The sequence below is a fragment of the Lagopus leucura genome, unplaced genomic scaffold, assembly GCF_019238085.1.
Source record: "Lagopus leucura isolate 7727_CA_CO unplaced genomic scaffold, USGS_WTPT01 Super-Scaffold_73, whole genome shotgun sequence".
Lineage (NCBI taxonomy): Eukaryota > Metazoa > Chordata > Aves > Galliformes > Phasianidae > Lagopus > Lagopus leucura.
The window spans coordinates 48,383,764-48,406,393 of record NW_024962252.1 but is presented as its reverse complement, the minus strand read 5'-3'; the positions used below and the strand labels follow the sequence as shown (position 1 = coordinate 48,406,393).

Below are 22,630 nucleotides of genomic sequence, written 5' to 3'. Positions count from 1 at the left end.
TTTCAACAGCCTTAAAAAGTAAGACATTTTTCAGCCTTGCTGTAATATCTACATGTCAACCTAAGTCCCAATACCTATAAATTACAACCCTGTATATCCTGAAAGTGAATTTATATGGTGGGCACCAATTCTTACCTGTGAGAATCTGGTGATTCTCATTTAATCCCAGTACTTAACAGGAAGCATAATGTCATGAGTGACAGCACTCTTCAGAGTTCACCATAAAGGGTTAATCACTTTCATCACTACTCATTTCAATATGTCTCACTTTCCTCAAGTCTGTTGGCTTGCCAAATCCAGCAATATATTCTATGTTTCTTTCTGTCTCAACTAATTAGATTAATTTTAATCATAACCTAGAAGCTTCAATACAGTGAAGAGAACTCCATCTATGAGCCTTTCTCAGAGAGCCCACTTCCTAAATCACTGCCATGAAGGTACAGCAGTACCATTTGCTTTTCAGTTCCTTCCATCTAGACAATACACAAACCACGTCATCAATAAAACTAAATGACTTTTAGCTTCCAAAAACCTTGCCTCAAATTCTTCTTTCTTCAGTTGTTACAATATCTGCACAGGATACAGAACTACCTCTTCAGCTTTTGCTCTGCCTAATCTAATTCTAGGCTCTTCCCTCATCTGCAATGAAACTATTGCAATCCACTACTGGGGGTACTAGCATACACCGTGAAACCTTGTCACTGCAGTCTCTCCCTCACAGTGTGGCCACGGAAAGGCAAAGCAGTGCTTGTGCATTTTTATACCAGATAAATGTGAAACTTCACAAGCAATCTCTAAGGTTAGAGTTCAACATGGTACACAGAAGGCTTTTGGAACTCTTCACTACTCACTGACTCACAGTGGGCTCTTAAAGCCCAACAAAACTTATAAACCTGAAAGAATAGTGCTTAAGTCATCTATCTCCACCAGCTCCAGTTGATATACAACTCTGCAGACTTTGGGAGTGAAGATGATTGCTTTTCAGCCCATGTTAGTTTAGTGTTAATACTGTATGTCTAACACCAAATTTACTCTTAGAAGAACTACATTCTAATTCTCTGTAATTAACAATAATTAAGCAAGCATCATATTCTGGAAAGATTCTGCATATATTCCCACACACATTCTAATTCTCTGTAATTAACAATAGCCATGTTAAGAAATACTGCGTGAAAATACAAAGCATGAGGAAAAAAATATATAGAAACTCTATAGAAACTGTTAATTTGGGAGTAATTCTGATTACTCTAATTCTAATTGGCTTACAAGTTCTGCCTGTTTATTCCAAATGCAGTAGTTGTGATACTGCCTCATTCCCTACCTATCACTTAGGTGCACGCATGCATTTCCGATTGCGGAGGGCAAGTGACTACTGGAAAAAGAAAGCATCTGCCACTGGTACAGATATTAGTAAGCAATTTCAGGAGCTACATTCTTCTGACAGATTGCTAGGGACGGCTCCCTTGGGAAGTGCGAATGTCATGATTGCAGAATCCTTCACGTTACCTCACCTCTAGGTTGTACCCAGGGCCCACAGCTACCGCGCGGCGCCGCCAGGAGTCCCGCTGGCGGGCAGCTCCCGCCACCTCAGGGCGCCAAGGCCCGCGGGAGCCACCAGCACCACCGAGACCGGCAAAGCACCACCCTACACGCGCACAAACACCCGCCAGGCCGCCTGCCCCCGCTACGCAGGCCACCGCCTCCACGCGGCGACAGCACTTCGCGCACGCGCTCCTTGCCGGAGGGAAGACCCACGAGCACGTTCTGCGCGAGCTAAACCCAGCGCTCTCCTTCCTCCGCGCGCATGCGCCAGACGCGCGGTTTCCCTGGCAGCGGGGATTGTTTTCGGCTAAACCACCTGCGCGGCGCTGCGGAGGGGGGGAAGCGTTGCGTAAGGGAGAGCCCACTGACGGGGGAGACGGTGAGGTGCCACCGAGGCGGACGGGCCCGATGTGAGTGATGTCTTCATGCCGCGGGCGGGTGGGCTGGAAAGCGGGGCCGCGGCAAGCAGCGGACGACTGGGGTCCGGAGGCGGGCAGATCGGGATCCGCCTCTAGCCCTCTGCTGTCTTTCCCCGCTCCCCTTGGCGGTCGGGAGTCGGCGGTGGATGCGGAGCGCGCTGTGACGCAGCCGTTGGTGCGCGCGGGCGGTGCTCGGCACGGGTGGCGGCGTGGAGCGGACGGGCGGGCGGGCCTCTGGGCGCGGGGGAACCCATCGATGGTGTCTGAGCCTCCTACAGTCTGAGTAGCCCTAGGTTCAGCCCCTCGGTTAGCCTTGTGTGTGCCGCTGGCAGTGTTGGTTTTTGGCCCTCTCGCTGCCGCCGCTGCCCCGTGAAAAGGGAAACTGCGCTCTGGAAACGCTCACAGTAGTCTGCTGATGGGAATTACCGTTTGTAATCGTGATTAATAAGGCAGAGACTTGAAATGAAGTAAGCAATGATAGAAATCTGTGCTTCCGCAGTGGGAGCTGAAATCCATAGTTTTGCCAGCAAGACAGCAGCTTTTCTTTCAGCCTTCTCAGGCCCCAAGCGTAATGAGAGAAAAAAAAATTCCTCAGTTACTGTGAGGCTTTTTGGTGTGCTAATGCCAGAAAGTCAGAGAGCATTTTGTCCCATCCCTGGAGGTGCTCAAGGCCAGGTCGGATGGGGCCCTGGGCAGCCTGAGCATGTGGGGGCAGCCCTGCCCATGGCACGGGGTTGGGACTGGGTGGGCTTTAAGGTCCCTTCAGACCCAACCATCTTGTGGTTCTGTGATCGACTTTTAAAAATATCCTCTCAAAGTAGTGTGAACATAAGGTATTTGCAGGCATGTCTGCGCAGCTCTCATAGGCTGTTTTGATAGGCAAGTTCATAGATACTTGCATGGCATCAATAAAGTTGGCTGTCAGCTTTCTTGACTTAAATACTAAATTTTTGTGCATAATGCCCCTGCTTTGTAAACTCATGTTTATCATTACTAAAAATTAACAGATTTGACTCAGTATTATTTTCCTGTATAATTCTGCATTAAAGCTTTTACATGAGTCTAGAAGTAGTGGTCTGTAGAGATCTTGGTAAAATCCAAGATCTCCTGCTGACCTCACCTAAAGGATGAGATGTAAACAAAGAGCTGCTGGAAGATTTCTGAATTTCCATAATATAATACAGTTTATACAAAATGTAATGTGTTATAACATAGATTGCTTTTGAATTTGTTATTCATTTATTAATAAAAGCACAGGGTAATGTGACATGTTTTGCGTTGAGAATAGCTGGATTGTAGTTGCAGAATATAGTGATTCACTGTACTGCAAATGTGAAAAAAACAGAAATTGATGCAGAATCAGAAGTGCAGGTGAAATATTAGAGAAGAGCAAGTTGATTGATTTTTTTCTGGAAGGTCTCCATTGGTTCTTGAAAGATTTCATGATTTATTTTTCCTGGTTATTCCTGATGGCTGGAATATACTTCTGTTCCCAAATCTGCATTTTTGTTGTTCCAGGATTGCCTTACGTTAATTAACATGGAAAAGATTAAGTCTGGTCAGGCAAAAGTAACATTTACCAGATTAATCTCAATGAGTTTATTTTAGGTTGGGTGTCAGGAGGCAGTTCTTTACTGTGAGAGTGGTGAGGTGCTGGAACAGACTGCCTAGAGAGGTTATGGATGCCCCATCCCTGGAGGTGTTCAAGGCCAGGTGGGATGGGGCCCTGGGCAGCCTGGTTTTGCATTAAATGGGGAGGTTGGTGGCCCTGCCTGTAGCAGGGGGGTTGGAGATTCGTGATCCTTTAGGTCCCTTCCAACCTGGGCCATTCTGATGGCTTGTGGTTGTTGATCTCTAATGTAAGGTTAAATCTCTCCTATTTTAAGATGATGTTATATAAAGTAAACAGTTCTTATCCCTGTTGATTAATGATCTATATTTATACCAGTCTAATAATTGCTTTAAGCATGTCAGATGTCATGTAATTCTGAACTAGAAATGTGTACGAAAGAAAAGCACTGTCATTATAGGCTTTAATCTCAATTTTATTGAGCTAAGATGGTAGATACTTTTTTTCTGAATGCTCAGAGGTAAATGGAAAATGATGCAGTCCCTGGTGGATTTGTCAAATGTATGCATTTCACAGAGACTACTGGTCACGTAAGATGAGCCTGGCCTTGGGAAAGGTATTTTTTCCATTAAGAGGAAAAGTATCTGCAAAATTAATTTACCTGCAGGTTGTTTTTTTTTGTTGTTGTTACGTGACTCACTTATCCTTTGGCTATAAAATATATCCGTACTTGAAGTAGGTTTGTACTTTACTTACTGCACTGCTTTGCTCTATGTCATCTTGTATTTTTTGTTCTTATGAAGTAAGCTTTATCATTTCATTTGATTTTATAATTATATTTTTGGAGAGGTGGGTGAAATCAATAAATGAATCATAAGAGAATATTACACATTCCTGCCACTCACAGTGAATGATTCCAGTGTTAGCATGCAAAGTTTTGTCACTGTATTATTTTCTACTCCTTCAAATTATGAGTATTTCCTAGTTTATGATGAACTATACTTTTAAAATGGCCATTTTGTATAACAGTACACATTTCAAAGGCAGATGTACTTTCAGTAGTGTTTTCTTCTTTCATTCCCTGAAAGAATAAGGCATTTGTGTTACTTCACAACAGTCACTGTTTAATTGTACTGATGAAGCTTTGCTCTACAAGTAGGAAGATTTTTAGTAAGGGAAAATATTTGTACCCTGGGTGAAAGGATGAAGCATATTACAGAATAGATCATTTCCTGTGGAGTCACTTTGGTCATCCTTAGGCATTTCAGATGTTCTTATGTTGTTGGATGGTTAGTACACAAAACTAACAACATTTGCCAACTGACTAAGCAGCACTTATTTAACCTCAAACCAACCCATACACTTTGCCTATTTTTTTTGTTTGTTTGTTTGTTTGCTCGTTTCTTAATTTGGTTTGGTTTTGTCAGTTAACAGACCAAGCTACTGTAAGTAACTGAAAGCTTGTACCAGTAGGGGCTAAGGAAGAAGCAAATAACGCTGCAAGAGACAGGGAGAACCTGAGGCTACCATAGTGCAGATGCTCAGGCACATAATCTGCACCAACTCCTAATCTGTATACAAGTATCGTTCAAGAGAGTGCTAGATGGTTTGGACTGAAGCTGTTCCAGGGAGAATTAATCAGTATAGTAAAATTTACCAGTACATCTTAATTTACTAGGACTGTTGTATTCTGGGTCCTGTGAGTCCTACATAACATAGGCTTTGTTATGTAGGAAGAACTTGGAGTTCTTGCCTGACATGCTATTGGAAAGGTAGGTAGGGATGATAGTGCATAGAAGGCCAAGGGAAACACAATGCATTTATAGGTCGTAGGAAGGTAGGTTTCAGTAGTTCCACTGTTTACAAACTAGCTTCTTCTTTTTTTTTTTTTTTTTTTTTTTTTTTTTTTAATTATACAACTGTTATGATTACAAGGAAGCAAAATTGCTTCTGACATGTTCTTGGCAATACCAAGCAAAATATTCACAGGTAGACCAGTAATCTCAAAAGAGCTGAACTCACCTAACTACTGAAGGGGCTCTCTGGCTATGCAGCACTCCTCATCAGGAAAAAGCCTAGGCCTAAGAGATATTCTCCCTACAGTGGCTGGCCTTTACATGAGTCCAGGGCAGCTCTACCCTGGGTCCAGCCCTTCTGGTCAGGTGGGGAACACAGGTGCAAACAATGTAGTTGTGCCCCCTGGGCCAGCCACCCCTTCATCAGGTGCTCCATCAACAATTCAAGCCCTGACCTAGCAGTTCCCCTACAACAACATTCTCATTTTTCTTGATGAGGTGATAAATGTGTGTAATATTTTTATTTGCCTTCTAGCTTTGTTTGTATTGCATTTTCAAGCTTTTCTCCACAGCCAGGAGGGTGTAACATTTTTTTCTTCACAGAAAAGTTTCATGTAATTGCTTGTCTACTTCATACAAATACTTAAACATAACATGTAAACATAAATATTTATAGAACTGCACTAAAGCTAGATTTGCTAACAACTGTGAATCTTTTTCATTGTAGGCTATCACTTGGCTAAAATGGGACTTCTTTAAGATGCTATCAGATAGGAGTCTGATTAGGGAAGTTTCAGTATAAATGACTTCATATAAGTGAAGTGTACTGTAGGGGTACTTGTTCTTTGAGGGCAGCACTACTGAAATACTTGCCTATTCAGAAAAATGTATTTAACTTGCTATAGCTTTTTATTTTTTGCTTTGAAATAACAAGTATTGGATGCTGATATTTGACAGCAGGGAACTTGTAATTTAGAGAAATACTTATTTCTAGACTGTCTGAAAGACCTGTACTCATACTTGATGTTAATGAACATGCATTCAATTTGTAGCTGCAAGTCCATGGACTAGTTGTGTTAATTAAAGTTGTTAATTACTTTGGGGAAAAAAAAGAAGATGAATCCTGAGGAAGAAGCAGCTGTTCTGTTGAGCCTCCTTTAACTGAGGACTGAAAATGCCAACAGGTAAGAATACTTGTGTTTAATTTCTGATGTGTATTTTAATAGATAGAACTATGTGATAGGAGTTTCTTCTGTTGATGAATTTTTAAGCTGCATTGCTTTCATTTTGTTTTGTTGGTTGTATCTGGTTTTTGAAGTACTGTTTTTTTTTGTTTTTTTTTTTTTTTTTGTTTATTTGTCTGCTTTTTAAAATATTTTAATTACTGTGGTAAATATGCTTTAGCTGAGGACTCAGTAACCTTTTCTGGTGGTGTGCTGGATTACATTTTAAAGTTAGCTATAAATTAAGCATTACCTGGGCATAGGGTGGCAGAGCTAGAACACATGCTGCTGATAACAATATTGTGGTTCAGAGAAAGGCAGAGGCTCTCAACATTAGCTGATTTCAGATCCATAGGTGCTTCTTCCTCTTGCAGATTTGTTTCAGGCTCAGTAAGAACCCAGAGCAGCTCCTTTTCCCGGAGACAGTATGTTAACCTCTTTTATCAGGGTACCTCTGCTCTTAAATGATGAGGGCAGTCGCCTGTGCTCTGCTTTGGCTAGCCCAAGGTCTTTTGCTGATCCTGATGTGTGTGCGGTTCAAAAATCTGCTTTCTTCAGGAAACAGATTAAAAACTGTGCCAGTTTCATCAGTGAGTAGTAGCCGTGTTTGTACCATGTTGCCAAGTAATCCTCTTGCAGTTTACACTGTCAGTGGAAATTCTTAACTGAGTACTAAACACATTTCTTGGTAACTTTTTTCCTGATAAAAATAATTACTGCCTCCTGTCATGTTAAAAACACTTCTGTAGGAGTAGTGGTTTTCGAATCATAGGCTAATTTACTTTTTTCAGTTGAAAGTGAGGCAAAAGCAAAAACCAAAGTTCGCTTTGAGGAAATCTTCAGACATCATGCTGGCCTGGCGGACAAAAAGAATTCAAGGAAAAAGAAGTCCCACTCTCAGGAGAATATTGTGGTAAGTTTGAATGCATCCAGCTTTTGGTTAGCTGCCTTTCTCAATGGAAAAAGACCAGGAAAATGTACTTCAGAAGTGAAATGTGCTGAAATACAGTTTATACTCTGAACAAAATGCTTACATGTCTTTTGGCTTAACGTGGGTTTTATTTGTTGTTTACATACCAGAAGTTTTACTTCAGCGGCATGTCAGAATTATTTGGTAAGTAATTTTGGAAAGGAATAAATGATATGTGCACTCATTTGAAGTCTGTCAGTACTTTTTCCCATTACGTTTTTTTAAAATTGTTGCAGTTTTTAAATTCACTATTGACTTCAGTAGGAATCTGAATGATAGAATAATGTGGGGTTGTAGCCATAACAGTATTTGGTTTTGAGAGTAAGACAGATGTGTAATACATCTGTGAATTGAGAACTTATAAGAACTTAGATCATCATCAATTTCATTCCCTAAAGTTACTGATATAGGAATTTACAAACAACAGTAAATGGTACTTGAAATGTTTTTTCATTTTGATCTCCATAATAATGTATTTTTTGTATTTGCTGAACTATGCTGCTTTACCTGTGTCGTTGCATGTGTACTTATGCAGTACGCCCATTTTAAAGACCATGCCTTAGCTTGATGACCGCATGGTTAGATGCCTTCTTTGTTTGTGGCATGTCTCTAGTTAAAAGAACCCGAAAGATTCCTCTGAGTTTATATCATAACATTTTTCCTGAACAGAAACATAGTGTTTGAGTCCTGTATAATCCCAGCTATTGACGACGATTGGAATTTCCAAGGAAAGGAGTTTGCTTAAAAGACAAGTTTTTTGATTTTTTTTTTTCTTGTTTTCTTCCTGTTAGGTTTTATGCTATCTTTTTTTCTAGCAGTTGCATCCATTCCACACGTTGGAAGTGAAAGTTCATTCTTGTGTAGCCTGTTAAAGACAATGTAATGCTATTTTATATAATCTCAGATCTTTACATGTATTTGTTATTTATTATGTGACTACTAAATATTCTTACAGATAAAACTTAAAGTTGTCTTATAGAAGCCTAAGTTTGTCATTTGATCATCTGAAGCTAGTATTTATGGGTACGTCTATATGTATTTACTTTGTGAGCCTTGGAGCATGTATTGGGTTGTCAGTAGTATATACAGAGAATCAGTGTGATGTTTAAAATATAAAAAAGCCTTTTGCTTTGCTGGCAGGTGTAACTACAAGAGTACTCTGTTTTTTAGGTTTACTTCAGTAGCAGAGAAGGAAAAAGCATCTGTGCTAAGTTGTTATGTATTACAGGTTTTGAAACATAGTATGCAAACATTGCCACAGTTAAATGCAACTAGTAACAGCTTAAGAAATTAAGTGTCAAAACATCCTTTTGAGTATCTCAACCATGCTTACATTTTGAACAATGCCTCTCCATTGCTTAAATAGTCCCTGATGCAATCAGAGACAATTGGAACTATGGCCCTGTTCTAGTTCTAAGGTAATCGAGAGAGGATCACCAAGCACTGTATTGCTGTTCTGAAGATCATTCCCTATGAGAAAGAAATACACACAGTGGATGAAGGTTGTTCTACGTTGAAGCTCAGTGCATTACTGGCTATTAAATTACTTAAGCCAGCAGTCACAGCTAACAACTCCTTGCAAGGTTACCATCATTTTCTGATATAAGACTTCTGCAAAAGTGATATTAAAAGTCCTGCTAACACAATAATACAGAAATATTCTGCAGCACAAATGTAACTATATGGGTATTCTGATGCTGGTGGAGTAGATGACCTTTAAAGCCACTTCCAACCCAAGCCGTTCTGTGCTTCCATGAAACACGATTATTTTTTTTAATTTGTAAATTTTAAGGATGATGTGTTTTTGAACACATAATTACATATTCACATGCAACTATATGCTACTCACATAAGAATCTAATGCTTACTTTGATTTTTAAGTTGGTTTTCAATTCAAATGTTTCTGATGTGAAAACACTACTGTTTTGGAGTCAGCTAGAAATGCTTGAAGTACGATCATGATGAACAGAAGCAAAAGCTGATACACACCAAAAAAGGAGCATTTTTAGTATTAGTGTGGGCGGAGCTGTGAATTTAAACCAATCAAAAAACTAAACAAAAAAGAAAAATTGAGAACAATATGTATTGAAACCTTGCACTAACAGTTTTGAATATTTCCTTAAAGCCTGTCAAAGACTTAAGAGCTCATGTTGATATTTTCCATGCTGCATTTAGGTAGGAATTTCTATGAGTGATTCAGCAAATGCCTTTCATTTCTTTGTGAGAAATAAATGTTTGTGAGAAAGCAAGAGAAAGAGATGGTGAGATTTGTCTGGTTCTCTGCCACTTTTGCTCACTTCATATAACAACTGTATGGAGTATCGGATATCTTTAAGTAATGTGAAATTCATCAGTGATGTTTGTCTTTGTGCCACATACTTGCCATAAATGGTTTCCCAGGTTTGATAAGAAACAGGTCATAGCTGAGAGCATGTTTCCACTGGAAATGTCCCAGGCTGCTGCTTTTGTTCTTACTGAACCTAGTCTTTCTTAAAGTAATAAAACCTTTTCTTCGTAGTCCAATGTTTCCTTGAGATCTGAGTTTGGAACTGCAGGAGGTTGCTGTGATTTTTAATTGTCAGGTGTGATAAAGAGACTGCTCACCTGCTGCACTCTATGTTGCCTATTAGCAGGAGAGAAAGGAAGCAGTCTGACTGGAAGGGGAGAAGCCATGGCAGTAGGGCAGGATGAGTTTCAAGACACAACTGATAGGAATGAAGGGATTGTAATGCAAATGTCAGCTGTGGCTGATGAAGATCTACTTTGCTGCTTAGTAGCCAGAGCTGCAGTGGCTCTGACACCTCCAGGCAGGGCTGAAAAAGCAAGACATCAAGACACAGTCAGGAAAGGAATTTGCTATTAACCCTTCCAAGGCTAACAGTCTCTATACTTATTTTTTCCCCCGTTGTACCTCTTATTACAAGTTATTAGAATGAGCTAAACGTCAGATCAGGCAAGGATTTAATACATTTATGTCAGTATAGATTTTCTGGTAGAAAAGAAGATATAAAACTAACAAAAAAAAAAGTCTATGAAGTTTTCTACCAGGTGACAAACAAGACTGTGAGTCAAGAAATTATTTCCTAGTCTACAGCCTAACCAGCTGATAATACTGAGATGAGCATACATTGAAAACTAAGGTGTTATATTCAAGGCAGGACTGCATTATGTGTGTCCATTTCAGGCTTTCTTTTTACTACCTCACTGCAAGCAGAATCAGTGGCCAGCTCAGCCCTTCAGTGAGTTGGCAAGTGCTGGTTCTTATTCTTCGGAGGTGTATCTGTGTTGTGGGAAGACATACAGTTGCCCATGTAGTGCTTCATATCATGAGCAAAACCAGTTTGTGTTTCCAGGTTTCCACACACACACTTGAGAAGTTTATAAAATAAATAATAATAAAAATAATAAAAATAATATATAAATATAAATAAATATTTATTTATATAATAATATAAATAATATAATGTAAAAATAATATAAATAACATGTAATATATAAATATAATAAAAATAAATATATAAAAGTTTCTTTTTATAAAAGAAACTGCTGTCAGCTCTGGAGTACAGGTGGCAAATGAAAAGTACCTGAGTTTAGCTTGTGTGTTAGCCAGCCTGTGTGCATTTGCCTGTGCCCGACCCTCTCCTGTCAAATCAGCTGCACAAGCAAACCTGTTCTTGGGCAGGTAGCTTCCTCTGCCCAGTTATCCTAATGTGACAGTCCTGAAAAAAGCCACCTTGTTTGTTCTGTGCTTTAAGCTGATGAGGTCGGGACTGGATGTGCTGGAGTTATTCCAAAGGTATCACTGTCCTCTGAGCTGCTTTTCCGGATGGGGTGCTTTTTCTAACTTGGATCAAGTGTGTTATACATGGACAGTTGCTCTTAGCTGATCTCCCGTGGTTCTGCTTTTCAGATAGATGATCTTTCTAGCAGTGTCCTCTTGTCTGTCCAGCACCCAGTCTGATACAAGTGATGTTTTAATTACTTTTTGTAATTAAATTGTATGTGTAGAAAACATGGCTCAAGTTAAGATCACACAGGCTATGTGTCTGAGGAACTGCTTTTTTATTTTTTAAATTTGCTTTCACAGTGACAAATATGTGTTGGAGCAGCTGAATCTGACACAAGGTGGTGCTGGTCTCTGCTCAGAGAGGCTATCCCTGCAGCTCTCTTGCTACTAACATTTTACCTTGTAAGTTTAGTACAAGGCTTGATGGAGTAATGATCTATCAAAGGCTAACAGTCAACATGATCTTCTTTATGGTCCCTGAAGCTTGTCTCTAACTTGCATTTTAAAAGGGTGAAAATATTTGTTTTCATGCTGCATGTTGTTTTCCAGTCTGTCATAATGTAAAGCATACTTATGCAGTATACTTACTGGAGTGGACTTACTGGTTTCTTTTTGCTAGATATGCATGAGTTATTTGAAAACATATGAAACTGTACTGAAGGTGAAGTGTCCAAATACACTTTTTTTTCCAGTGTGAATTATCTGTTGTCTTTCAGTCTGTCACTTGTTAATTTTAAATTTAAAAACTATTAGATCCTTGATTTTACTTTGTGTAATATTGCTGAAGAGATAACATAAAGTAGTATGTTCATCCTTAGAACGTGATTTTATTACATTTCATATTCTTTTCATTTATAGCTTGACACTTTTAGAAGTAACATCGATCTAACAAAGGAAAGTGGGCATGATGAAGCAATTATAAACAACACGTACAATCCTGAAGAAGAGAGTCCCCGATTTACAAAAAATAAACTCAGAGAGAAAGCATCAATCGCAGAGAAAATAAATAACGATGTTGTTAGTGGAGAGGCGAGCAAGCAAACAAAGTCTAACAAGAAGAAAAAGAAATCGTTGTTACAAGAACAATTTAATGAGGAGGAAAATTTATGTGAGGCTGAATTGGAGAGTTTTGGAAAAAAGATTAATGATTTTCCAAAGAAAAAGACAAAAAGTAGATCACAAACAGACATACCTCATCAAGGAGGTGATGGAAAGGCAAAAAATTCCTTCACTGAAGTGAGAAATGCAATTGAATTAGAGGAGGAAGAAGAGCTAATTCAAGCCTATCAGTTGCATGTGGCTGAGAATGAGATAAATGCAATTAAAAAGAAAATAAGGATGAAACTTAAAGAACAGTTGTCTGACTTTACCTCTGCTGTTCAAAGCAATGAAGTTGCATTGAGTGATGAAGTGGGCAGAAAGAAGAAAAAGAAGAAAGAAGTAGCAGTTGTATGCAAAGCTGAAACAAGGTATTGTGATAAGTATACCACTTGTGTATGAATCTTAAGCAACGTTTATCATATTAAGATAGTCAATCAGGGAGCTTTTGTGTTTATGTGTTAAGTGGTGAGATAACTGAATAATTCTGTTATGAAATAGATGTTACAGAACACTCTTGACATTAATATTAAACTTATGGATTCTGAATCTTCCATACAGTTTTTCCATATGTCACAGAATGCAATTGTTGACAGTAATCCATTACATTGCAGTGCAATGTCCCTTTCTGAGCTGCAGCATCATCCAGCAGAAGGTAATAATGAAAATCATTTGTTGGAAAGAGAATTTGTATCAGAAGAACAGAACCTGGAGGAAAGCATGGAAAAACAGAAACCTAAAGCAAAGAAGGTTAAAAAGAAAACCAAAAAAGGTCTGCTAGCAAAATGAGTGGTGTGCTGCTATATCCAAATCACTTTGTTGTTTTTTTCCTTTTGTTTCTCATGTAAATATTTTGCCACTAGTACTCCCTCAATAGTGGTTGAGACTGGAATTGGAGTTGCATCTGTTTCTTTAAATAGTTGTATTTTTTTGCTTCCAATTCTAATAATCAATTGTAAGGAAGTTAATTTTGTGTATCTGTATATAATCTTGAGAATTCATTTACTGGAGTTAGTTTTAAAATTGTGAAGATGTTAAGTGTATTTTAGGAATAATATAGAATTATATATATATATATATACCCTAGCTTTATATATTACTGTTTAGTTTCATATTTTGATTACCCTTTGATTATTTAATCACATCTTACTTTATAAATGGCGTATTATCGCTGTTTTAACCTGTTGCCCAGTTCAAATGTAAGAAATACTTTTTTCAGGTAGCACGTAGTCATGCTGGAGAATTAATTTCCTCAAATATTGCAGAGTCCAAAATAGGAAGCAATTTTTTAAAAAAGGGGCATTACACAAATTCATGTTTTGCTAACTATTAAGGATGGCAGTCTCTCTGTAACTTCTAAATTGGGATGTTCTTCAGCAGGTGTTTGGTAGATTCAGGGAGAGTGCACTAGAGAAAGCATCAGTCGTTGCTTATATAGTTTTTAAAAAATAAAATAAAATTATAGGCCATAGCCCAGGACAGGTTAGTGAACTATATCAATTTTAAGTAATTCTGGCAGAGAAGAGCTTATGTCAATCAAGAGGAAGACCTCTGGTTTTAAATATTTTTAATAGAAATAGTTTACATGCATTTATATATATTCTTTCAATCGTGTTTTCAATTGTGTTTAAACTGTAACCTTGTTGCAAATTTTATGATGAACATGAAATATTTTTACTCATTAAGCTGCTATATTAATCTCTGAGTTTTGTTGTTGTTTTTTGTTTGTTTGTTTCTTACTGTTTATAGAAGATAACACAGGAGTTTCTGCAGAAAATGATGAAGAAATGAGGACTTCAGAAATTTCAACTCAGTCTAAATTTGGTTCTGATGATGATCTTGTGTTGGGAGTTTATATCCATCGATCTGATCGACTTAAGACTGATCTTGTATCTCATCCTGTAGTTAAAATCCATATCGTTGATCAGAAAAGTGGCTTATATGTCAAAAAGGAACATAGGTGACTTTTGCTTAGTAAACTGTTTCTGTTGTCTGTGATTGTTATAAATACGTATGTTTTTTTCTCCTGTTAAAATGGATCATGAAAATAACTCTGAAGCTTATGAGGTCTCTTGACAGCTTATCTGATAATGCATAATAATGCTTACAGTAAATTAGGATGATGTTCATTCTTTTTTGACTCTTTAATCTGTGCTATTTTTTTATTGCTTTTAAGGTCTGCATGTTTACCACACTGTTTATTCTGTATTCTTTCCTGAGAGACAGTGTCTCAAATTTTCTTGGCTCAGATGCCAAATTAGAATAAGCAAACAAAACTCTTGTGGTGTAAGCAGCATTTGCCTTTTCATTTCCATAAAATAACTTCTCAAATCTTTGAGTGAAGTTGAGTCCTTTACATTTTTCTAATCACTTCTGTTACTTCCTTTCACTGTTATTATCCATAATTATCCTGAAAAGCAAATTCTAACACTTTTTATGCCATAGACTCTATCAGAATCATTATGCATAAATGTGGTCACAGTGGCATGATTGTTAGAATTTTTAAATTTACTGTGCCACTTTCTGTGTACATCGCCAATTGTTTTAATCTTTATGTTTTTTGATTTTTCCCTAAAATCAAATGTTATCTTATATTTTTCCTTGCTTTCATTGATCAAAGTTACTGTTTTGTTTGAGTTTTGTGGTTTTAAGACATTTTTGGAAATTTTTATACAGGGAGAGGAAAGCTGTGTCTTCCAACGAGGAAGAGCAAATCGACCACATACTTCCTATTATGACACAGCCATATGACTTTAGACAGTTTAAGTCAACAGTCCCAGATTGGGAGGAACAAATCATATTTAATGAGCGCTTTAATTATTTTATTCAAAACACTGAGGAAAGCCCTCAAGTAATTCTGTTTTTTGAGGTAAGATGAAATATTTCAATGTTTTGATTGTTTTGATTTTGTAAAGTTTGTGTGTAATTCAAGAGTGTATATATGGCTTATTCAAGTGTTTTATTTCAGTTCTATTGAATTACAAGTGAAGCTTTAATATACAGCACTAAGTGGATGTTTCAAAAAGTAACATTGGTGTTTTTAATACCGCTTATAAATAAGTCAAAAAAACCCTGATCTGTAAGAATCAAGTTTTCTTATGAACTCAGCTAACAAACTCAATGTAAAGGCTCATTAAGATCACTTCAAATCATGAGGGGTGATACCACGTAAAAAAGATAACACTTTCTTTTCTACATTCATATTTGAAACATTGAATGGCTTGAGTTGGAAGGAATGTTAGGTTTTCAACCCCCTTGCTGTGGGCAGGGTTGTCACCCACCAGATCAGGTTACCTAGAGCCCCATCCAACCTGGCCTTGAATGTCTTCAGGGATGGGGCACCCACAGCTTCTCTGGGCAGCCTGTGCCACTACTTCACCATCCTCTCAGTAAAGAATTCCTGTCTAACATCTGATCTAACTCTCCTTTTTCATTTAAAAGTGTTCTCCCTGGTCCTGTCACTATGAGACTGAATAATATATATCTTTTTATAAGCTCCTTTTGAGTACAAGAAGAGCACAGTAAGCTCTTCTTAGAGTACTTCTCCTGAACAAGCCCAGGTCCCTCAGCCTGTCTGCATAGGAGAGGTTCTTCAGTGCTCTGATCATCTTCGTGGCCCCCTGGGCTGCAAGAGCACACTGCTGGCTCATGTCCAGCTTTTCATATGAGAGCCCTCAAGTCTTTCTCTGCAGGGCTGCTCTCAATGAATTCTCCCAGTCTGTACACATATCTGGGGTGGTAATTCTTGAAATATGAAAAGAAGCTTAAGTTCTTGAGGGGGGAAGGATGGGGGGAACTCAAAGACAGAGTCAGTGTGCTTGCAGCAGTGTGTCTTTTCCATTGTACCAATGAAACAAGCCATTGCCCTGTTTTCTATTAACATTTTAGAAATTGTAGAATAGGTTTTTAACGTAATTTTCTGCTTAAGTATTTCAATTATTGTAAAAAGTGTATACAAAGAGAGATTCTGCAGTATTTAACTGAAATTGCAAAGCTAATATATTATTTCTTTATTCCTTGTTTTTCTAATTCAAATACCTTATATATACAATCTCACCGTATGTTGTTTTTTTTTTAATTTTCTGTGACACTCGTAAATGAACATGTCTAGAATTAAGAGTCTCCAGTTACTTAGCACAGATCTAACTACAGTTGTGTTTAAAATTCTTTGTGGGAATTATGGTGGTGGAGCCAAAAGTATGACTACGCCAAAAACCTGCTGTTTGAACACCATGGTTTTTGAAGTATAACTTAGAAAATGAAATGATTGTAAGTTTTTCATATGCTTCATAAATTTAAAGGAGTTGCTATATATGAGAAGATTCTGATCTGATGAGAAAAATGAAGGCTCTTATAGGCTAACTGATGAAGTTAAGAAGGAAAATTAACTTTTTGACTGATCTTCTTCCAGTTAGATTATTTTACAGCTTGTTTTGCCTGTTAGGAATGTTATCTGTACGTATCATATATGAACTGTAGGACTTATGAAAATTATTCATGATCTTTTTCCTGTTTTTATTGAGGAAGAAGGGAGAAAAAAAATGAACCTGATCTTAAAGAAAAAAAAACCAACACTTCTTTTTTAAAACAGATCATAAATAGTCATCAGGTAAAAGCAAAAGGTCCTTTTGCTTCTGATTGTGTGATTGTGTGGAAGAAGTACTTTTTTTTTTTGTAACTGTATAAAACTGAAATCTGTAATAAATCAATCACATCTAGTGCATTTTTAGTGGTATTTTTTATTGCTGTAAAGTATATATTCACTAAAAGTACAGTTATATTCCTACTAATGCTTGCAGATCCTTGATTTTCTAAGTATGGATGAAGTGAGAGTCAACTCTGATGCACAAATTCAGGACTGTGGTTTCCGAAAAATCTGCTGGGCATTTCTAAAGGTATTGTGAATTTTTAAAAGAAGAAAATATTAGAAACCTTTTTAATTAAATTATATAAAATAACTACTAGTAAGTGGTGAAATACTTTTGCATATTTCCAGGCAGTGGTGATGAAAAACAAATCCTTTCCTGCCTGTTCACATCCTTCCTTCTCTCTTCTCTAGATCAAGTCCAGAGGAAATTCAGTAAAGAATAACTATTTTTTCAAGAGAATATAGAATGTGGAATAATTTCCACATTTTATTTGCTCATCAAGAGTAAGAGAGTATCTTGGACAGGGAAAGTAGGAACTTGCTATTTTCAGTTGACCAGTTTTCAGAAAGACTCCCTAGCCTGATAATAAAATGACTGCCATTTTTAATTGCGGAGCTTGAGATGCTGCAGCAGTGAGATAGAGCCTGCATGTCGTGCTTTTTTAACTCTATTTAGGGGAAACTCAAGTGTCTTCGTTTGGGCTTTTAAGATCTAACAAGATTATTATATGTTTTAGCCTGCTTCAGGGTTGTTCGTTTTTAACTACCTCTGTGGATGATAAATTTTGACAGCCGTGAAGCAGTCCATAACATGAGACATACAGGAGAAGATAAATGGACTGCAAGCTTACGGGAAAGCACAGGGACCTCCTGATCATTCTGTAATGATTCTTATCTTATCCCAAGATGATTCTACAGGAATCAGAATCCCCTGTCTTGGTGTGCATACAGCTAGAGCTGTGCTCCTGAATGAAAGGAAGGATGGACTTCAAGCTCATAAATATAAATAAAACTGACCTGTTCTTCATTACTGTTGCATCTGTCTGCATTATCCTTTCATCTGTCTACGAGTATAGAAGTGTCTAGATAAATGTTAATGGCAGTAGGTACACAGAATGAAAAGCATAAGTGTTAACTTCTGACTTGTTCTGACAGTATGACTTAATGTTCAGAGAGGAATAGCAATTTACTTTTCTAACTCTATTTACATCAATGTCCTCTGAAGTGTGAAAATTTTTGTTATATCTTCTGCTCTGAGTCAGTCTTAGTAATGCCCTGAGCTCTAGAAATCAAAGTTATCATAGAATCACGGAATTGCCCTGGTTGGAAAAGACTTTTAAAATTATCAAGTCCAACTGTAACTTAACCATTCTACCCTAACTCTAACAACCCGAGTGTGGATGAGGAGGCAGATTTGGAAGAGATTTTTTATGGATTCACAGTCATTAAGGATTTCGGTGATTCCAGCAAATGGTTATTTAAAAAAAAAAAAAAATAAATGAGGCTGCAGAGGTCTTCCCATCTGCAGAATATCATTGCTGTGCATGTGAAATATACTTCAAGAACTAGACCACTGTCTAAGTGTTAGTCTTTGTGATTTCATGATTAAGGTATTTAACTATTTCATTACCACTTTTAGGAATAATAATCTTCCCCAGAGGAAAGTGGATTTCAGAATTTATGCTATGTTTATTTGTAATATTAGAAATAATGAAAGATTTTTATTAGTTTTGTTTAAACATTTGTAGTGGAAATGTTAAGTCACGGCCTGAACCAGTGATTGAGCACCTGGTGGGAAGGTAGTGCCAACCTAGGGGAGCTCAGGTGTATGCAATGCACCTGAGTGACTAGAAGGGGTGGAGCCAGGATTCACTCCCTCCCAGGTGTCTTTTAAGGGTTGGCAGTGGAGGTAGGGGTATCTTGCTGGAATTCCTGGTTGCCTAAGGCTTTCTAATGGTGAACAGCATTTTTACTTTTATTTTTTTTGCCATTGTTTCTGCATCTATGCCTACTGTGCTTGGGCTTATCCTCGCTTGCTGCAGCCTAGACCCTTCTACCCCACTGTCACTGCTGTGTTTTCAATCACATTACAGCATTACACACTTCTCTTTTTAATCGCATTTACAGCTTGTTGGTGCAAATGGAGTTCTAAATGTTGATGGAAGACTCCGTCTGCAATTGTATTACCCACCTTCAAAGACCAGGTCACATTCAGACGTTGTTGAAGTTTATGACTGGTGGGCAAAATGTCCTAGAAGTCGTTACCCATCAACTTTATATGTTACTGTAAGAGGCATAAAACTGCCAGATCATGTAAGTTAAATTTTATATAAAAAAATTTACTGGTACTAGGCTCCTACAGAATAATCTGTGTAAATAGCTTCAGTGTGTGTCTCATATGCGTACATGTACATAAATGCTAGCCTTGTGTGTAGAATGTAAAATAGTACATAACTAGCTATAATACAACTTTGCATCTTAAGATATTTGTTCCAAACTCAGTGCTTTGTGGCTATCTTTGGAAAAATAGATGCTTTCTCCCACTTGTAGCATTGCATATTCTGCCATTGACAGAAAATTCAGGGTATTTTCTGGAAAACAGATATTCCTTCTCATTAGGAGGAATGCTTTTTTTAGTCACTGGACTCATGCAAATGTGTAAATTCTGTGAGAGGAACAGTAAGTCACTTACTTATGAATTGCTTTAAATAAATTTCCTAATATTTGAATCTCATGTATGAGATTCTTTCCAGTCTCTTCGTTTTTTCATCTGTAAAAAAAACAACCCACTTGAAGTTAAAAGTACTTCCGAATCTTTTCAGATAAGATACTGTTTATTTTATGAACTTTTTCCCTAATAATTAATTTTTTTTGCCTTAAGGTTGCCCCTTCTTTCCATTCTATGGTGGCTGTTCAACAGGAACAAAGTAGTGCAACACTGTGTGAGCTCCGTGGGGAGGGATCTAAAAGATCATGTGAAGTCAGTTCTCTAGAGGAGAAAAAAGAGCAGCTGAAGTGGTCAAGGCTTCCTGGACAGGTGAGGTGTCTTATTTTCCTTTTGAAGTAAAACATAATTTAAAGTTTTACTACCTCTTAATAGCTTTATGTGTATGATGCGTTATGAGGCATTAAAACATGAGAAAGAACAAAACAACACTACTAAAAGCACAAAACGCAAAGATCTCTCTGAGGTAGCAGAGAAGGCACAGCTTCCAACCAATGTAGTTCATCCAACTGTTTTTCCCAAAAGAGTCAAGTATTCAGAATTCAAGTTTCAGAATTCTCTAGGAATCTGAAAGGCTATTCAGGTAATTAAGTAAGGAAAGTAAGTAAGTTAGGAAGACAGTTCTCAAGCTTAAGCTAAATTGTACACCTACTTTCAAGGAGAACACTTCAACATATCTAAACCTTTATTTCCTAGTAATGTTTGCTAATTATAATCCTAAAGAATAGGTAAGACTGTTCCACAGTGCAGATTTTCTTGCTACAAATGGCAGGTTCCCTGAAATGTTTATTCATGTTAATGTTAATTTTCCAAAAATTGCCATTCTGCAAGTAAGTGTTTATTCAAAGAGAAGTGAAAGAAAAATCCTAAGGGTATTAGTTTGCAATAAAAATAAAATTGACAGCTCTTTTATTCTTAACTAAACCTTTGTTACCAACAGTGATCTGTTTTGTGATATGATGTCCACTGAAAACATTTTTGTAATGTTAGGAGGATGTTGCTCTGAAGAATACTAAAGCCAATGTTTTTCTTAAAAAACAAAAACAAACAAACAAAAAAAAACAAAAAAAAAACAAACAAAAAAACCAATAATCACTCAAGGTTGTTATTTTCTTTGTATACAGAAAAATTATTTTAAAAATATATTTTAAAGATAATTTATTCTTATCTGTCTCCATAAATATAGATAGATGATATTTTTCCAAAATGCTCTATTGTGAACTGAGTTTCCTATGAAATATTTTTATATGAACTCAAGCTATATGAAGTATAAGTAAAATGTGTGGGTTTTTTTGAAGCTGAAATTGATTCAACGTTGTAATCTTTTAATTTAAAGAGAGGTTAAAAAGAAAAAATACACCTCCTCACATATATAGTTTTTACCAAGATGCATTTACTTGTATTCTTAAGTGAAGAACATATACTAAATTATTTCATAAGCAGATCATAAGAATATTTGTATATTTTAAGTGCATAGAAATCTGTTCATTTGTCATTCTGAAAAATAAATCAAATTTAGGTTAAATAGTCAAATGACTATTCTGGTTTGTTTAGTTTCTCTTAAGTTTTGAATTTAGTTTTGAGGAAAAAGCCCATGGATAAAAGAAGAGGTGTTTTAAGAGATGATAAAACACTAATACCTATATAACTTTTTGACAGTTAAACATTGGAAAAATATTAATAATAGGGAATTACAATACCGATGAGGAATGCTGAAGGTGATTTGGCAGACCAAACTTTTGTGTGCCTGTAGTTAGTTTTCTGAGTTCACACTGCAGCTATTAAATTACTGAAAGTTTTACTTAGACTACTTAATGAAACTTGAGTTGCTAACTCCATAGCATATAATATGAAGGATAGTCATAGCTAAGTGTATCTTAAAATGAAGGACGTTTTCTTTTTAGTTTTTCTTGAGTTTTAAAGACTTGTCAGTTGTATATTCATTTCTGTTAGACAAGCTAAATGTGGTGGAAGTTACACAGAACTCTCTCTGTTTATGAGGTTGATTTTTTTTTTTTTTCTTTTGAATTCCCTTCAAATATTAGTAGTTTTTGAAAACTTATGCAAGACAAGAGCTGAGAAAGTGTTTTGAGTGTTGTTCAGTCAATATTTATAACTCTGTAATCCCAATTCTTGTCTGAAAAGCTAGGCTTGTCGCATTCCAAACAAACATCTGTTTTCACTGCGAGGTGGAGATATGGGCTGTTTCTGTATTCGTTTCTCTCACGATGGAAGAACCCTGGCAGCAGCATGTGCAGGAAAGAATGGCTATCCCATTGCTTGTAAGTTAAAACTGTGGAGTATTTTTCTATAACTAATGTACTTTATCATAACTGTGGTTTTAATAATTTAAAACCTATTGGGCCCAGTATCTGAAGAGTTAGGAAGGGTTAAGACATCTGTGACATCTGTGAACCACTAGATGGAAGTGTATGCTTGCTGTCCATGCACATCTAGCAACTGTTTGTTACTGTTTTCTGAAAATGAGAATGTAAAGAAAATAAACTAACTTGTACTAGCAAAAACTCAGCCTCAGGTTAGACTAATCTTTGGTTTATTTGTGTACAATTGATTGTTAATGCTTTCAAAATGTTTATTGTTCTATTTAAACTTTCATTAGTGTATGAAATTCCTTCTGGACAGTTCCTGAGAGAATTCTATGGTCACCTTAACATAGTGTATGATCTTTGTTGGTCAAAGGACAGTCAACACCTTCTTACTGCATCCTCTGATGGTACTGTCAGGTACGTATGATAGAAATCTTCTGGTAGATAGCTTCAGCAGCATGAAAGAAAGTGACACAATTTTGTGTGTATATATTTGAGAGTAAAACTTTCACAAAAAATAGTAGT

General features: G+C 37.0%; 1 protein-coding gene across 5 annotated transcripts in view; it reads left to right on the top strand.

Moving 5' to 3' along the window:
- Positions 1-1,840: 1,840 nt before the first annotated feature.
- Positions 1,841-22,630, top strand: part of AHI1 (Abelson helper integration site 1) — a 91,778-nt gene continuing 70,988 nt past the window's right edge. For 2 of the 5 annotated variants that reach the window (XM_042888494.1, XM_042888488.1), the window contains exons 1-12: positions 1,844-1,952; positions 6,380-6,511; positions 7,342-7,463; positions 12,166-12,776; positions 13,020-13,177; positions 14,155-14,365; positions 15,082-15,274; positions 17,205-17,300; positions 19,181-19,366; positions 19,935-20,090; positions 21,928-22,060; positions 22,399-22,522. In XM_042888494.1, coding sequence (XP_042744428.1) covers positions 6,502-6,511; positions 7,342-7,463; positions 12,166-12,776; positions 13,020-13,177; positions 14,155-14,365; positions 15,082-15,274; positions 17,205-17,300; positions 19,181-19,366; positions 19,935-20,090; positions 21,928-22,060; positions 22,399-22,522 — 2,000 coding nt within the window. In that variant the 5' untranslated portion in view covers positions 1,844-1,952; positions 6,380-6,501. Of the gene's footprint in view, positions 1,953-2,121; positions 2,137-6,379; positions 6,512-7,341; positions 7,464-12,165; positions 12,777-13,019; positions 13,178-14,154; positions 14,366-15,081; positions 15,275-17,204; positions 17,301-19,180; positions 19,367-19,934; positions 20,091-21,927; positions 22,061-22,398; positions 22,523-22,630 lie in introns of those variants that run through there. The other 3 variants (XM_042888503.1, XM_042888468.1, XM_042888478.1) reach the window with 3 other exon arrangements.